General features: G+C 38.5%; 1 protein-coding gene across 13 annotated transcripts in view; it reads right to left on the minus strand.

The window, feature by feature from the left end:
- Positions 1-17623, minus strand: part of CACNA1C (calcium channel, voltage-dependent, L type, alpha 1C subunit) — a 504338-nt gene that overhangs the window by 409600 nt on the left and 77115 nt on the right. For all 13 annotated transcript variants that reach the window (XM_014937306.1, XM_014937303.1, XM_014937300.1 and 10 more), the window contains exon 3: positions 13971-14076. In XM_014937306.1, coding sequence (XP_014792792.1) covers positions 13971-14076 — 106 coding nt within the window. The remainder of the gene's footprint in view (positions 1-13970; positions 14077-17623) is intronic.

Below are 17623 nucleotides of genomic sequence, written 5' to 3' on the forward strand. Positions count from 1 at the left end.
ATGTGATGAGATTAGATTCCAAAACATTTAGGGCTGTATACAGTATTTCACTATTGTGAAGAAAATGGCAAATATCCTGAAGCAGGAATGCTTTCTTTTTCTGACACTAAATGCCTGAACAAATCATTGTACAATCCTTGTTGGCCGGGCATAAGATGAGGGCTTTTTAAAATTCACTTGGTGCTCTTTTTCTGTACGTTATTCTATGAGCCATTTTCCCTTCAGTGTTTGCTTTACAATCATCACCGCTTTTCTCATTTATGTACGATGAGGGAGAATATGTTCTCATCTGTGTCTTAGGAGGCAGGATCTGGATTTGTTTACGAGCTTTCAGTTCTTGCTTTTCTGATTCAGACCACGGGATCTAAAATAGCAGGCTTTAATATGGCAAGTAAATACAACAGACTCAAAGCCCACAATCTCTCTTGCTCTCTAGTCCAACTAAAGTGTATTTACTGATAGCAGAACGGAATAACTACATAATTACTTGTATGCAATGCAGGTAAGATGGAGGGAAGATGCAGAGACATGACAGGAGCAGCCAAACAGCAGAAGAAACACAACGTGTTGTTTGCAAGCTGTTTGAGCGAGACTCACTTCCCAAGTGAGATAAATCCACACACTTATGATTTTGCTAGAACAGTGCGAGCTTAAGAATATTTATTAGAGAATTGGGAACTACTGAACAATGTGTTTCAGCGTAGCCAAAACCAAAAAGTATGTGTCTGGAATCAAGAAATATAGGCCAAACCTATCAAACTGTCATATACTGAAAAGCAACAGTTTTTCAGGGTGGCTTCCAGATCACTTTCAAGGTCAACCAAACACAAACATCAGAGCAAAGCTTTTGGATAAGGTGGCTAATAAGATTCTAGGATGCCCAAGGAGAAAAACTAAACCATAGAAGAGTTAATTGCAATTAATTTTCTATGCTGTGCTAGTAAGAGCGTCATTGAAAACCATCTACCTCCAATGTGCATCCTTCAAAGAGAATGCTGATGAGCACTTTCAGGAGAAAAAAAAATAATAAGAATTATCATCAGGAATTAGTGAAAATATAGAAAAAGTTATGGGGACAATTAAGCCATAAGCCAAGCATAATCTGTCAGCATTTACATGGGTCTGGGAAAGACATTTTTATTCCTGGTGTAAATTTGCATAGTAATAGAATAACGTATGGAGGAATGAAAAATAAACCCCTGTTTTTCTTCAGGTTACATTATTCTTAAGCAGTTTTAAATTAGAATTCTTGTTGTCCTTACAAATATGCTATGCACATCTTCCCTTTTCTTGACAGAGGAATTACTGCATGAATTTATGAGATCAGTGGAAAACAAGAGCAGATGCTTGAAATCACCATCTCCCACTTTTCAATATAGTCTGATCTATGGAGTTTGCCTCCAAATTTGAGTTTGTGCTCACCTCCGGGTCCTGCTATGGTCTAGTTCATTTGGTCTCTTCCTAAGTCCCACATGGTCAGACATACTTTCCAGAGGTCAGAGGCCACTTTATTTTAAGCAGTTCTACGAAAAAGGAATCATTTTCAGCTCCCTATGGATTTTCATGCTTTCAAAAGGTCAAAGGCTCTGCTGAGCCCAGTTTGCCTTCTGGGCTGGAACAGTAAAGGCACATCAGTTTCTATAGCCAGAGGCACACAGAGCAACGTGGTTATCACTTTATTTAGCTGCGTTCGGCCCTCTGTCCGTATATGCAGATGCATCGATTAGAGGCAATTTTCAACACTCTCCTGATCAAAGCTTCAAACAGTCACCCATGGGAGATCACTGAAAGGCCTTACCTGCTATTTCAAAAGCAGAACAGCTTCCTTTCCTGCACAGACTGTCAAATGGACCTGCTACCCATCCCAGTGAGACAGGAGGGAAGGTGCAAGGAAGAGGAAGAGGCACTCCTCCTACACACGCAGCTGCTGCTGTGTCTGCAGGCAGAGACAAGGGAGAAGCCTCCAGACTGGTTGGTGCCTGTTACCCTGAACGTCTGTGTCAGTAGGAGTGTGTACTTTTGTTAAAGACAGGGAATGACAGGGACAAAGCCTACCTCTGACAATTACACAGCCTCTGGGTGGAGTGAGTTACTATGAGCAGCACCCAGAAACATCCATAACTCTGGTCCCCAAGATCTCAGAAGCAAATCCTAGCAAAGGTGGAACCATACTCTTCATAAGTTCTGCTTCAAGGTATGAGATCAACAGAGACTTTTAAAAAAAAGCCAAGACATGCTTAAGAATTAGTGATCCAAAAATCCTTCTTCGGAAATTATTATTCTTTTAAGAAAAGGAAAAATGTGTAAGTTATAATAAGTTATCATCCAATGAAACCTTCCTTTGTATTTTATTGAAGATCAGCAGCAGGCACACAGGCTGGGAGCCATGTTAGTTCAGATCTAGATGGTGGAGGGGGAGAATGAGCCACAAAAACCACTGACTGTTTTAAATACACTCCTTTAGATTCATGCCAGAGCCCAACAAGGTTACGTGCCTACCATGGAAAATGACTGGAGTAACCAAGATGAATAGAGGAGAGAAGCACATGAGGAGCAGCTTGAATAGAAGCTGTGATCTCTCTTCCTCTGAAGGGGGGAATCAATATCTCTGTGGTATCCTTTTTCAATACAGTATTGAAATGTGAAAGCAAAGGTAAACATTTCCAAACGGAGCTGTCAGCCAGGACTGAATTCACTTCAAGATATATTTATCAGAAATATTTCCATAGTCATATCAGCACTTACTTCTCTCAAATACTGCATTGCATTTTCCCTAGATTTCCCTCTTGAAACATTTAAAATGCAATGTCCCTCATATAGCCCCAAGCACTGTGACTGCTAGGTACGTGCTCAAAAATTAGCAGAATTAAAAATTCTGAAACTTTCACATACATTTGAGCATATTTTTTTTTCTTCCTTTTTCTTCCACTCCATAAGATTTCAGTACAGAAAGATCATCCTAAAGACTTAAACACATTCTCATATTTCATGGCCTCCGAAAGGCTAAAACATTCAACTTCGCTTCATCTGCTTCTTCCTTTTCTCCCTCTTCCCCTATCAAATACCTGCATGCAACAGCCTGATGCTTCAAAAGGAAAACAAAGTAGCAACAGTGCTGGTTTTATCATAGGGACAATTAAAATTGGAGACAACATAGATTTGGACATTAATATTTATATCCAAGATTGGAAAAAAAAAAAGAGGCTGAAACTGGAATGTAATTTTTAAGTGTGTTGTAAAATGTGTTAAATGTTTAATTTGAGTAAGTCAAACTCCAGCCTTACCTTTTAACTGCTATAAACAAGAATTTATTTTATGTCAGCATGAAAGCATCACACCCCAGAGATGGATAAAATTATATAATTGTCAAATGAGAAGTAGGATACAGTGAAAATATTAAGATAAGAGCTTGAAAAAAAGTCAGGGACTTGATTCACAGCTAAAACTTAGTTCAGGTTGAATAAGGGAAGAATGAATCATGGTTAATGACTTATAAAAATTAGGATCCAAATTGTTTAGTGTAAAGAAGATTTACCTGTTTCTTGCTGGTAGAAATCAATGCAGCATGAGGTGTGCACCACACCTGCACATCCAGCCCAGACATCTATGTGCAGATGCCAACTTTTGCCTTCTGTTCTAACTACTTTGACATACAGCATTGGATTTTAGAGAAAAGTCCATATGAAAATGAAGTACCGCTCCATTAATATAGTTGTACATGATTATTCATTATTTGCACAAGCATATGCTTAGTTAGCTTCTTGGACTCAGGAGGCACCTGAGGCATTTAATAGAAGTGGGAATCTGGAAATCCTCTATTTCCTTCCCTTTGTTTCAAGGACAGCAGTGGCTTTGAAGAGCAGAGACAGCAGATTTCCTTGTTCTACAGAAAAACAATCCATAGCAGTTAAATGTCCCAATATCTGTCACTATCTGTGGTAACAGATCTTATGTGTGTTGGAGATCTTAGTTTGCCATTGTTATGATTTAGAGTTAACAGCTAGACGAGATGAATTGGAGCTGTTCATTCTCTTCAATGTTATTTCATCTTGCAGTCTCTCATCTCAGCCAGCTACTCCTGAAGGGCATTGATGTGCCTTTTGTTCAGATTCAGACATTATCTTGGTGACCATAATGAGGAGAAGCTTTCTGTTTGTTTGTCTTTAAATACAAGTTTAGATTGTGAAACAATTATGTAAGTAGATCTTTTAAAAAAAAAATCTTTCGTGACCACATTTGGCTGCATAATGTCATTTAAACAGGGATTCTTGTTTTAAAGTGACTCTAACAAACAATAAGGCCACACAAGGATAACAGCACTTTAAGTGGTTTTCAATGGGTAAAAATAATAATAGTAAAATAAAACACAAGTTCCACTTTTGTGGAGGATTTCTATTTGAGGGTATGTAATAGAACTAAACTATTTGAAAATGTCCACATAAGAAGAACTCACCATGCTTCAGATCAAAGAGTAAGAGATTAAGCTCTTCTATTGCTAACTAGAAAAACATTTCAACATACCAGATGAAGATAATCATATGCAAAAAATGGTTGCTTCAGTTTCTAATGTAAGCTACCTAAATATAAATTTTACAAGCAACAGACAATAGCAAGCCAGCACAAGAGGAAGAATTCCAAAACCCCAAACCTCTCCATCAGTGCAAGTTTATCAGAACAGCCTGAAAAACAGCTGCAGAGTTGCCAACACAGCCAGCTGGGGAACCAAGAACACACTGCTTCTGGAAAAGTTATGCTGTGGGAGTTGGGCATCTTGCTCCTGCCATTGCCAAATTTAGGGGCTAAAGGTGTCAACAATACCGTTACAGAGACTATAAGAAACTGTACTACCAGCACCCACAGGAGGGTAAGAGATTTCAAAAAGTGGGTATGCTCCTTTGGTCAGGTCTTTTGCATAAGAGCCTAAGGTCAGTGTGGATAAGCTCACCATGAGCACCAAGACATCAATTTACAACATGCATGTATAAAACTTTACAGGTATACAGCATTAGAGTCTCTCAGTGTCCCGTAGACCATTACACATTATTAAGCAAAAGGCTAGAAAAAAACCACTGCAGTCCAAAGAGGGTCCAGCTCCCTTGCCTAGCCTTAGGTGAAACCGAGCTTGCTAAGAATGTCTTAAGGAGATAACCTGCTGTGCCAGCTTCCCAGCATCTGCCAGGAATGCCACATGCTGAAGAGATGTTAATGAGTATTTCCTGCTGCTCACTGGAAGTCTTCCTAACTGGTGAATTTCCAACATCGTATTCTTAATAGAGAGATATCATTGATAAGTAGAGGCTCTTCACAGTTATTGTATAAGAAAAGAGATTTTGTTCCATGGGGTTATAGACAAAATCCTTTATAAATTGTCCAGCATTTCACAGAAGTGAAATTCAAGGATGGTCTTAGCGTGCTTTGAAGCACAGGCTGTCTACCATTCAGCCAGGAGGACTGAAGAGCTGCTATGACACATGGGCCCTCATGTTTTAGAAGTTAGCAGACAGGGGAAAAAATAGGAATTGTCCCCGAGAGGAATAGCTAGTCAAAAGTTTGACAAACATACAAAACATATTCTTTCTTTCTGGCAATTCTGCCCCTTGGCAATCAGCACATCTATTCTTTTATTTTTAAGGGAATTATAAAAAGTTGTTGGTTTTTTTTCTGGTTTGCACAAGTACAAGAACTATTGCCTTTAGAGTCACTGATTTTTGTAGATGTCAGCAAAGCCCAGTATTACAACAATTATTTGTCAATAGCATGCACTAAATGAGTAGATAGATTTGGGTAACTTAGTCGAGTAAACTCTAGTGAAGTCTATGGCAAGTTGACTAAAAGCCCCCAAAATGTGGTATAATACAAACTATATGTAAAGAAACCTAAAGATCATAAATAATCTATTGAATTTCTAGATAGAGATGCTTGTTTCCTAACATTATTGAAAGAATTCTGATGAACTCATGAACAGAAATCTAACATCCCACAGACTTACAGATGGATAAGGATACATGTAGCATAAAACAATACAAACAAGCCTGCCATTTCCACTGCTTTTAAAAGACTGTGTTACTTTTGCAGAGGCAGGAATTAGACTACAGAGAAAACAACAGTACTTAAAATCTCTTATTTGGCCTGCTTCCACATTTTTCCTATCCTTCCTGAACAGGGGGGAAAAAAAGGCAAAAAAAAAAAAAAGCAGTGAACTTGAGGTTTGATAAACAAGAATAATTACTACCTAAAAAAAATTAAATATATATATCTAAAAGACACTTGATAAGTCAGAGATTTAGAAAGCTTACACATAAAGAAAGGGAACATGGTAATCAGAGCTGTCTAAAGAAATGGGATAAATGGGTTTATGTTTCGACTAAACCAATAAACTTGCCGTCAATCAGAACCAAAATATATAGTTAAAATTTCAAAATCACACCAAAACATACAACCTGCAAATTTCAAGTTACTGTTTCCATGGACTTGGACTAGTTTAACAGATTTATTTTTTTGCCCACAACTTATATTCCTACTCACACTTACAGTTTTACTGTAAGCAAATACGAGTATCCATTGGTTCTGCCAATCTTGTAGCTCTTTGTACGAAGGTTCATTCCTCTGCAACTCCTCCAAACCAGGACAGCCCTTCTTGAATAGTTGAATTTCACCTTAAAGGCACATATTTCACTTTCAAATCTTATCTGAAACCTACTTTTCCCCCTTGGTCTGTATCTCTTAATCCTCTTCTCTACATTATTTCTGCATACTGTAAATGCACTTGATATCATTACAGCACTATATATAATTCATTATTTAATTCTGAAAGCCTGTTATGCCACTTTTCAATATCTCACTGATTCACTGAAGCACTGTGTTACACTTTAATATGGAAGATATTAATGGAGGTAGATCTCTAGCACTACTTCTGTAAAAGTTACCCACCACTTTCTGTTATTAAGATTCTGTTTTCAGCTGCTTTTAATTGTGATTTTACCAGTTAATACTACAGTTTGAGGCTGGTTAGCATCTCAGGCTGAATACTTGTGCACTGTTTCAGACAAAAGAATTTAACAATATCCAAGGATTTATCCCAGTTTAAAAGAAAAATCTCAACAACTATTTTCTTTAGTGATCACATTATTTGCAACAAGGTCATATAAACTGCCAAATTAATGGTCTTTGTATCAGGGCTGCATCTTTTGCCTTGCCTACCCATGTAAGTTTGGCCAGATTGGCTTTCAAAAACCTCTATCTGCACAGGCTCCACAGCAACTTGCTAAGACTTAACACCCAAACTGCCATTACAAATACTAATCAGGCATCTTGCAGCTTCTGCAGACCAGAATGTATGTTCCATATCCACAGAGCTGAGCAAGGCCTACAAAGGCTTTCAAGGACTCATGTGATAACTCTTCTCAACTGGTCCGAATCAAGCTGGAATAAAACAACTGAACTTTTGAGTTAGGGCTTCTCTCAGTATTTCTACTGCTGGCATTGAGACATCGGGAAGGACACTACTGATTTCAAAAGCAAAAGGGCTAAGGCCAAACCAGGGACAGGGTCAGACTGGGAACCCAATGTGTTGAGAATGGAGTTGGAAAATAAGGAAGAAGCAGCTGGAAGGTGCATTGGGATTGCTTGGTTACAGAGACCAGGTTTAGGAGCAGAAAGGAATTCAGGACTAGCACTAACAAGAGAACTGGTCAAGGAGGCAAAGCTGAGTGAGGATAGCACTGAGATCAAACGAGAAAACAGGTGAGTAACCTATGAAACCACAATGGAGAGGAGACTGCAGTTGGGAGGAGAAAGGGAAAGCAAAAGGGACAGGTCTGGTGGAAGCTGGGTTGGAAAGAGAACAATTTCTTAGCAAAGGTAATGAATGAAAAAGCAAGAAAAAAAATGGGGACACACAGACATGAGAAATCTCAGAGCAGACCAAGACATGGTAAACAACAAGGACAGACTGGGTGAGTACACTGGGACCACTGGTATAAAGGAAACCAGAAGGATGGGATTTGATTAGGACTCAATGGCAAGCCTTTGAGACTATTCCTTTCCAGGGCCTGGAACAGAACATGACATTCCTTTGTTGTGGGCAAACACCTCTGAATCCTTCTGCCATAAACTTTCCTAATCCTATCTTCCCCTGGTCCACAGAGATAAGCACCTCTTACCACTGCTGATTATCCAGACAACTCAAGTGGCAGAGACCTGCCCAGAGAACCCAATAGTTTTAGTCCTGGGAGTAACACATACAGGTGTTAATCTCTACTTTACCCATTTAGTTTTCACAAAGCCTAGGAAGTGATACCACTACGTTAAAAGAAAGATACAAAGGCTGCAAATTCAACCATCAGAATTTAAGAGTCCCCCTCAATTTAATTCAACACACATGAGCAAATTGTGATGATGCAGTCCTACATGCTTCATTGTGGAAATTAAATTCTGCCCCCACCACTGTGAAGAAATGAGGCCTCCGTCCTAGTTTTTACCCTTCTCATTCAGTGAGTGACCACTGGCATGGAATCGATTGCTGTAGATTTTATTCTTTTCTTGACAGTCTTTTCTACAGCTCTCATTTTAATGGTCTGCACGATCTAAGGCATGGACTAATTACCTTCACCGTGAAAGCAGTAACCAACCTACTTTACAGATGGGAAAACTGAGACAGCAATTTAACCAAGGCCGCAGTTTGCCAGCACCAGAACCAGCAGACAAGCTTGAATATCTTCCTCTCAACCCCAATGCTTACCCTTCTGCCCTGTGCTTCACTACTGCTAGAGACACCGAGTATCAGCCCCTCCCTGACAGAGGCAGGGCTTCTGAGGACTTTGGAAAATGTTGAGCCTAAAATTCATCATATTCAACTTCCTTAGCATCACACAGGTCCAGTGATTTCTGAAGGAAGTTCTCAAGGCTTTTTGGTCCAACCTCCTTTCTTCTTCTCCTCATCCTGACTTCAGTCTCTTTCCAGCCTCCTCAGCTCCTCTCTTCCAGCTTCTGTCACTTACTCCTCAGTTTTAAAATTCTATAACTTCTCCCAGCTGTAGCAGTGCTGGCATGAGGCCCAAGCCAATAAACCTCTCAGACCTTATTAGCTTGGTATCCACTCTACCCGGCCCTGCACCTCATCCTTAATGGTAGCATCTCTCATTACTGTATTCACTCAATAGTTGGGAACTCTCACACAGGAGAATGATAGCAATGAAACAAAAGAAGTAAAAGCTTATTCTGCAATATTGTTCCCTATCCAGAAAAGCCATCCTTTCCATTCCTGACCCCCTCACTTCCACTTTGCTCTCTAACACTTTCTCAGTTTGCACAAGAAAAACGGAGAGACTGCTCAACATGCTGACTCCAGAATTTTTGGATATAAAAATGCTGAAGTCTGTTATGCCAGTATCTAGAAATGTAATACGTATATAACCACATCCACACCTATCGTGTCAGTCTGCCGTAAAGGCAAAAATATTATCAACACTTTCCTCTTTTTTGTACAGGAATCACCTGCTCAACTGGATACCACCATAGTCATCAGTTAATAAAGCAGCCCTACCTTCCTGAAAGGCAAGCCCCCTTTCTGCAGGCAGGCGTTCCCCACAAACACCAGCTGGCACAAGCACTGACAAGCAAGCAGAAATCCCATCTTTACTTTCAGTGTCCTATTTCAGGTTTAACAAATTAGTCTGAAGGTGACATCCCATTATAAGCTCACATATAAACACGAGAGATCTTTTTTTAAATTTAACTAGTGTACAACAGGATTTCCTTCTGTAATAAGGACGAGGGAGAGAAAGCAGAGCTATCAAAACAACACAAGGAATCTTCTCCTGCTATTTATCCAAAGCATAAACAACCTACTGAGTCGACTTCCACGGAACGTGTTGTAAACCTTGGTCTTAACCTCATTATGTTATCGCCATGCTGTGACATTGACCAGGCATGTGCCATTTGCAATTGCCAGTAAAGTGACAGAAGCCTTTTCCTTTCAGCTTCCTATCTTAGGCAGTCTATAGTTTTATTCCTAAATGTACGTTATCTCTGTTCTAATGCATAATTGCAGGGATAACAAGCAGAAAGCCTCCATATCAGTTCCATCCTCTCATGCAGGCTAACTTTAATTCCCCTCAAACTAGCTCAAATTTTCCTGACTGCACCAACAGAACTCATAACTGCTCTTTGCAGAGAGTCACGCATGAGCTTTCTTGGAAATTTAAGCAAAGTGTCAGCAGAGTTCATTAATACCAAAAAGATTTTGCACCCAATACAACTCCCCTCCATTTGTGAGGGTTCAATAGTTTTCCAGTGAAGACACTGCAGAAGTAAAATATAAAAACTGCTGAAGCCAATTTCAAGCATTTGTTATTACTACATTATACTGTTCTGGCATTTTGCCAGCAACAACAACACTGCAGTGAGCATAAAAATACAAGATCTGGGGTTTAGTATAAATGTGCGTTTGAAAAATGAAAGTGCTTCACAATCCAAGTTACCATCCCTAGACTTGATAAAAATGGCTTGAGGATTTAGAGGAATTATTGTTCTAGGGAGCCAGCTTGCAGGGAACCGGTCCGAATATCCATGTGGTATTTGGCCTAAAATTGTAATATGTAACAGCTAATCACAATTCCTCCCTAACACAAAAGGGAAGGAATTATTTATTGGTCTCTTCTGTATTTAGCTCCAATGCTCATATTTATTACTGCAGCATCAGATCAAATAGGTCTTGCACCTAAAGACAAAGCTTATTTAAATGGAAATATGACTACAGGTTACTGGTTTTGTACCACGTGTCTCCATGACTTCTGTGTATTGCTGTATTGCACACAGCAATAAGAGTGCCCTATTTGTCCAATGGCTGACCACATCTGTGAGATTCATACAGAGCAATTATTTATCAAAACATTATTTAGCCGTCTTTTTTCTGCTTTTACAGAGAGAAGGAAAGAAACCACACAGACAATTCCGAATTCCTTTCTCTTCTCTCACCATTCTCTACTCCATTAGCTTCTTGAAAAACAACTGATTGAATTTTGACCTCAGTACCCAAAGAAAATATTGTTTGAAAAGTTATGATGAAACCTTAGAGAAGGAATACTCAGACCCTAAGGGAGAAGTGGCAGCTTATTGGAAAACTGTTGTGTCACTTTCAGACCTTGTAAAACAGTTACTATCCATCAGATGTTTTCTGTAGATAGTTTCTTCATGTCTCAGGAAGTTAGGGGTGGCTCAGGAATCCAGGAATGTGGGATTTTCTGCGGTAGCTTTACCCCTAAAATAACTAAACTGCAAAATGGAAATGAATCAAGAGTTCTTACATAAGTGAAAGTTTCTTCTGGGCAGCTAGGAAGATTCTGTATACATTGTCAGACTCACAGTTCTGCACAGTGCACACATCTGCTCAGGCCATTAACCTATGAGCACACGCTGCAGACATACACTTCTTATTTCAGATTTGGAACTCTAGACTCCATGGCTACAAAAGAAATCTGATTGCAAAATACATGCTCACAGGTAGAAAAAAAAATTAATTAAAAAAAAAAATCAAGTGAGTACATGAGCTTTGATAAGAACATATTATTAACCCCAGCTTCTTTCTAGTTGCTTCCATGTACAGTTTGTCTCTTTGAGAGTAAGGTCCCACTCTTCTGCAGTTCCTGCCATCTGGAATAGCTTTTCTTTAACTCCAAGTTTCATCTATTCTTTCATCCCATTCCAAAACACAACTAACACATATTTTCACCCTTATCTCACCCACTTGCCTCTAACTTCCCCTCCCCTGTTGCTCAGTGCTTTACTCACTGATCAGAACATACAACCCCTCACAATTCTGTGAAAAGTTTCAGAATGCAGCATCTGACGTACTCAGAAAGTTTGTTTCCCAACAGCAGTATATACATGCCAAAATATATGTATATCACCCTGAGAAAATAAAACAAAAAACCCAAAGCCAAAACACACAAAACTCAATAACCATAAACAGGGACAAACAGGAGATCACAGGACAAAAGGCTACTGAGCAGTCAGCGCTTCAGGATTTAGCTATAGTGTGGAATAGAGCCTTAATTCCACTATTGCAAGCCCGTCATGGGATACCAAGTATCCCATTTTCCATTTTCAATTACCTTTTCCATTATGATCCAAAGAACCAAGTGTATTCCAGCAGACTCCCCATTTTCCTTTCTTCTGCCCTTACTTCTGGGAAATAGTTCAGATAAATTAACAATGCCTCCTCATCCTCAAGGTTATACCATTTCTAAACTTTCCTGAGAAGATAATCCTTGCTTGTCAGATTTTCTTGGGCTTTGTTTGTTTTTTTTTTTTTTTAAATCCTACTCACAAACAATATGAATGTTTTGATAGATTGACCAAATGATGCAAAAGATGTCTTGGAAAACAGATGCAGAATAGCAACTCAGCTCACAAGGTGCATATACTTTCTAAGAGTAGAACAGTTTCAATATAGCTCATTTAACTATGAATATACTCCCAATCTAGTATTAGCCAGCAGTCTCCTCACTAAAATAAGACAAATACCCATACCCTCACCCAGTTAAACTCAAGACAACTTAAGAGTCCTCTAACCTTCAACTCCGATTCATTTTCCTCTTTCAACCTAGCAAGTCAGAACACCCAACAAACAACATACTGTCTTTTTAAGCCAGAGGATCAATTGAATCTGTTTTGGTTTTGTTTTTTTTTTTAATAAAAGATATTCATTTTTGAAAGGTACCATACTGAAGCATTTTAAACATACACGACACAATTCATCGATGTTAAACACTAAGTCAAGCTAACAAAGAGATAGTAGCAAAAAAGAAACAAGACCACTCACATATTCTGTAAATACAGAGAATAGTTAAAAGTTAGCAAGCACTTATCTCCTCCTGCTCCAATTTAAAATTTCTTTAAGGAGTTACAGTAGAAAAGCACGACACTAAATTTTTTTTTGTTCATTTTTGTTTGTTTGTTTTTAAGCACAGAAGTACTGTTCCAACCAAGTCCCAAAGTTTACAATTTGTTTTATACAGCCGCAAAAGATACTTAATCAAATGCCTGACTTCCAAGGTCAGCATGGATCATTTTAATTACCATGTCTGTCAGCCATCCCAATTATCCCTACTTTGGAAGAATGGCTTTGTTTTCTTCCTCTGTTGCTCTAAAATGTCTTGTGTCTCAGTACATTTTAATCAGGAAATAATATCCCAACTCTTAAACTCTGGGAGAAAGTTTTCATCCTGATCCAAAAAGACAAGTAGGAGATTTGTTCACATATTTGAGGAAGAAAAATGCTTTCTGCTAATTCAGTGAATTGCGTTCCAGAGCTGTTTTGTGTTGTGCTCTTACTAAACAGAATTCTTTGCTATGACTTCATGCTAAGGCAAAAGTAAACACTCTCGCCTTTTTATATGGACAGTTCTATCCCAAAGTACCATTAGTGGTGACAGCGGAAAAGCTATGTTTTTCTCCAAATAGTGGGAAGGAGAAAAAAAAAACACAACCAAAACACAACACCAAAACATACACAAAACCCAAACCCACAAACATCGTTCAACCAAATGGATTTGTGAAATGCAAGCATCAAAGTACTTCCCAGAAATTAGCCATTATGTTGTGCTCTCGTACATCACCTGAGACAGGGAGAGTATAAATTTCACAATAGAACTTTGTAAGACAAAACCACCATATAATCCACCATCAAAAGCTTTCTTCCACCTGCAGTTTAAAACTTACCAAGTATTTTGCAGCATGCAGAAATTTGTTAAGCAAAGCATCACATCCAGCACCCAACATTTTTGGTACGTTCTTTTTTAAAGCCTGCTCAACTGCGAGGAGACACAGCACTCAAAAAAACCAACTTTTATTTTATTATGTTCTCATCTTTGATGGATATATATATGTTCCCTAGCTTCAATAGTCTCTCTAGTCATTTTTCAAAAGTACTTTCAGAACAATAAGATTAAACACCATCAAGGACTTACCAGATTGGAATTGGTGGCATTGGAATCATCTTCTGGAAAGGGGATATAGATAGCTAAGGCCACACAATTGGCAAAAATAGTCAGTAAAATAATTATTTCAAATGGTCTGAGGAATGGAGTTAAGGAAATTGTTCCAAAGTGTGCACACAAAATAAAAAAAAAATTATTAAAAAAAAGATTTATAAGAATTCTGTTTAAAGAAAACATTCCAAGCCCCTTATATTTTGAAAAGAAACATATGCCTTTTTAAGTGCTTTTAGGAGCTCCCAGCCAAGAATCTTCCTAATATGTCAAAAGCAGTGTAGGCCAGTCGCGTGCCAGAGTAAACACAGATTTCTTAAAAGTTTTTTCTTCTTTTATTTATTTAGATTGCATTTTCCCTATTTTCCTTCAAGTGTGGCTGTCCTACTTTTAATAGCAGAAGCTGGTTCTAGAAGGACTGTCACCTTTCCTCTTATGATTATTTTCTCTCAGTCTTTTTCATCTGCATTTACCAACCCTGAAATAATTTTAACAAAAGTTTGGGGGATTTTTTTTGTTGCTATTGTATTTCTTTTTCCCCTTTCTCAATCCCTCTGTCATATCTCAAAGTTAAATGCAAGGGCTGAAGAAATACGTGCGTATGTTCAGTTAGGAGACATTTAAATGATGATAAAGTTTAAGGGAAAAAGAAAAAAGGGCTTTGTCCAAAATGTGCTTATACTGCACATTGCTATGTATACTTGTTTTGCTTAAAAATTATTTGAGGGAGTATTTCTTTTTCCTTTATTTGCATTTTGTTTGACATCATAGGGAAAACAAATGTGCCTACACAATATATTAGGGAGACCAGGAAACCAAGAGTTCCTTATGACAGAAGAACTAGCATCAATTTCAGCCTGGCATCAACTTTTTTAGGAAAAAAAAACAAAAAAAAAAATCACCACACAAATATTTGGAATGTTCAATGAACAAATCCTGCACAACCTTGATGCCCCACTGACCGTCCATTGGAACCAAGGGGCATTTTTCTACTGACCAATTTGTTGGAACTGTACTTCATCTACTTTGGTGGACTCCTTTACCTTAATTGTTGTGAAGTGTCTCCAGACTCAGGCTAGAGACCAGATTTCCAGTTTGTCTACATTTCCTTGGCTGCAAGAGCATCTTGGAGACTAGCTCTGAGATGACTCACCAGGGAATGAAGAGCAGGATAGGACAGGGAGAACACCAAGTATAACCTGTGCACAGAGTGCATTTGAGCATGAATTTATCTACCGTGGGACTGGGTTTGCAGTGTTCCCAAATGTCAACACAACATGTATGATTTTGGTCAGGAGATTACTGTTTTCAGCAGGTTTTAGTAGAAAAGAAGCGGAGATCAGGATGTGCAGCAGCCTGAACTGTGAGATACCTGCAAATTCCAAGGACCTGACCACTGTGTGTGCTCAGATACATTCTGTGTTTCACTCATGGAAGAGTCAAAGGGTTCCAAACTCTTAAACCTATGAATAATAGGATACATACAATAACATGGAGAAAGAAGAGCACTTTATCAGGATCAGTAGATTACTTGTGAAATCAACAGGACCTCTCAGATACCTCAGGCTGTATATACAACATTTAGTCCATAGAGACCTGAATTTCCACAGGCTTTCCTTTTCTTAATCGTTTTTTTTTTCTAGACATTTTGGTTTTGACCAGATTATTGTCTATTAATTTACCACTGATTAGGCATACTTAACTTATATTCTCTTTTTTCACTGCAAAGATAAACCAGTATAAAATCTACAAATACACTGCACACATAGCAGAAAAATTAAATACACAGTTACATCTGTGCAAAATAAGGTAATTACTTGCTTTCACTTTTTCTTATATGCAATTACACCTTCAGGTCCTTAATGCTATAACGTTTGGGTAAGAAACACCACTGAAGTGCCATTTGATATTTGTTTAATATCTACTATGCTTAGACTTTAGTGATTCAGCAAATTAGGCTAAGCTTCTCTCAGTAGTTCTAAAGCAATTAGGAAGAAGTCAGAATACAGAATAAAATTAAATCTTCTCACAACTCTTTGATATTGTTGCTTGTCATTGAAGTGTTTCACGTTTATAAACATTAGGTGACAAATGAGAAGTTCTGATAGAAAAAAAAATACTTCCATCAACTCACCTACAGCCAAACAAAACCAAAAAATGCAAGCATCAACATCTTTGAATTGCTTTAATCCCATTGTTTGGTCCTCTCTTGATCTCAGCAGTGTTATATCCTGTTTTACAACACATCATTCCCATCATTCATTGCTGATCCTATTCATTTATCAAATGTCACTCCGTGCTCTCTCTCTAACGACATGTGGTTACTGGGGTGCTGGCAAGTAAACCAATATTCAGCTTCATCCTGTTAGTCATCATCCATCTTCTCATGCTTAGAGTATCAGAGCTATGCCAGAAGGGAAAAGTAGCAAACTTAATCGGGGGGGGTTAAAAATTAGCATCTGAAGACAAAAGGAACAGGCAGGCAGGTAGTTTAAGGACATCTAAGAATTGACAGGAACATTTTTAACAAGTTCTTAATCTGAAAAATATGTCCACGTCAGCGAGACCTAATATACTCATACTCTGTTTTCATCTTTCTAGCATCCCACAAGACCCCCAAAGGAACAATATTATCACATTGTCTTAAATGCCATCATTCATTTTTTATCATATTAAGAACTGCTGAGTTCTATACTGCCTTCCCTTGACATGCTTATCTATCCCTAACAACATGCTTCCTTTTGTATTTACTGAAGAGCCTCATTAGCTTGTGATTTACTGACAATTACTGTTCGGGGTTAGTCTTGGTTTCTCTTTGGGGAGGCGAGGGAGGTGTATTTTGCTTCAGTTTGTTTCACGCCAAATTCTCAAATTCCAGCTTGTGCTGATCAGACTTGGGTGACTAAAAAAAGCTTTGCTTCCTCCACTTGATGAAGCCAATGGCCAAACTCTCACTGCCTTTCCAGGGAAGTAGCACTGACCATTACATTCTGCGGTTGTGTGTCAGTGGTTATCATCTAAAATCTGTGACACAGTCTGTCTCTTGTTCAGATTACTAGATATCTGACCCTGTACTGAATTTGTACATGCTGCAGGATTACTTTAACTATCTTCCTTTTTCCCTGCTTCCAGCTGACCAGTATCTCTTACCAAACATTAGTGAGCCTCAACAGTTTCTGTGGAATTCCAATATAATTAACAGACCTTGGGCTTTTGGGGGGTTTTATTGCATATGTTTGGGGTTTTTTTTCCCCATTCTTTTCTCCGTGCTGTAGAAAGTGTGATGCCATGTTTTTAACAAAAAAAAAAAAAGTGTATGAATCAAACTACTAGAGCTGTTTAACTGGTAGCACCTCTTTAAGTGCCTGTAAAAAAGAGAATGGAAAGGCAGCAGCTGCTCTCAGTCCCATAGAGTCAGTTCGATTCTGCCCTCAGATATCTTGTTTATCTCCCATCGATTTCAGCCTGGGCCACGTGTTTTAAAAAGAGCAGAATACAACCCCTAGCCTCTATCATTTAAACTTCTAGTGGTTTCTTGCACAAGACTACAGTTAAGGCTTCAACCCTAAACTTTTTTCCTCCCAGCATAAATGATCTCAGTGAAGACATCAAAAACTATTCGTGTACTTTAC

This window comes from Calidris pugnax, unplaced genomic scaffold (assembly GCF_001431845.1).
Source record: "Calidris pugnax isolate Ruff unplaced genomic scaffold, ASM143184v1 scaffold1, whole genome shotgun sequence".
NCBI lineage: Eukaryota > Metazoa > Chordata > Aves > Charadriiformes > Scolopacidae > Calidris > Calidris pugnax.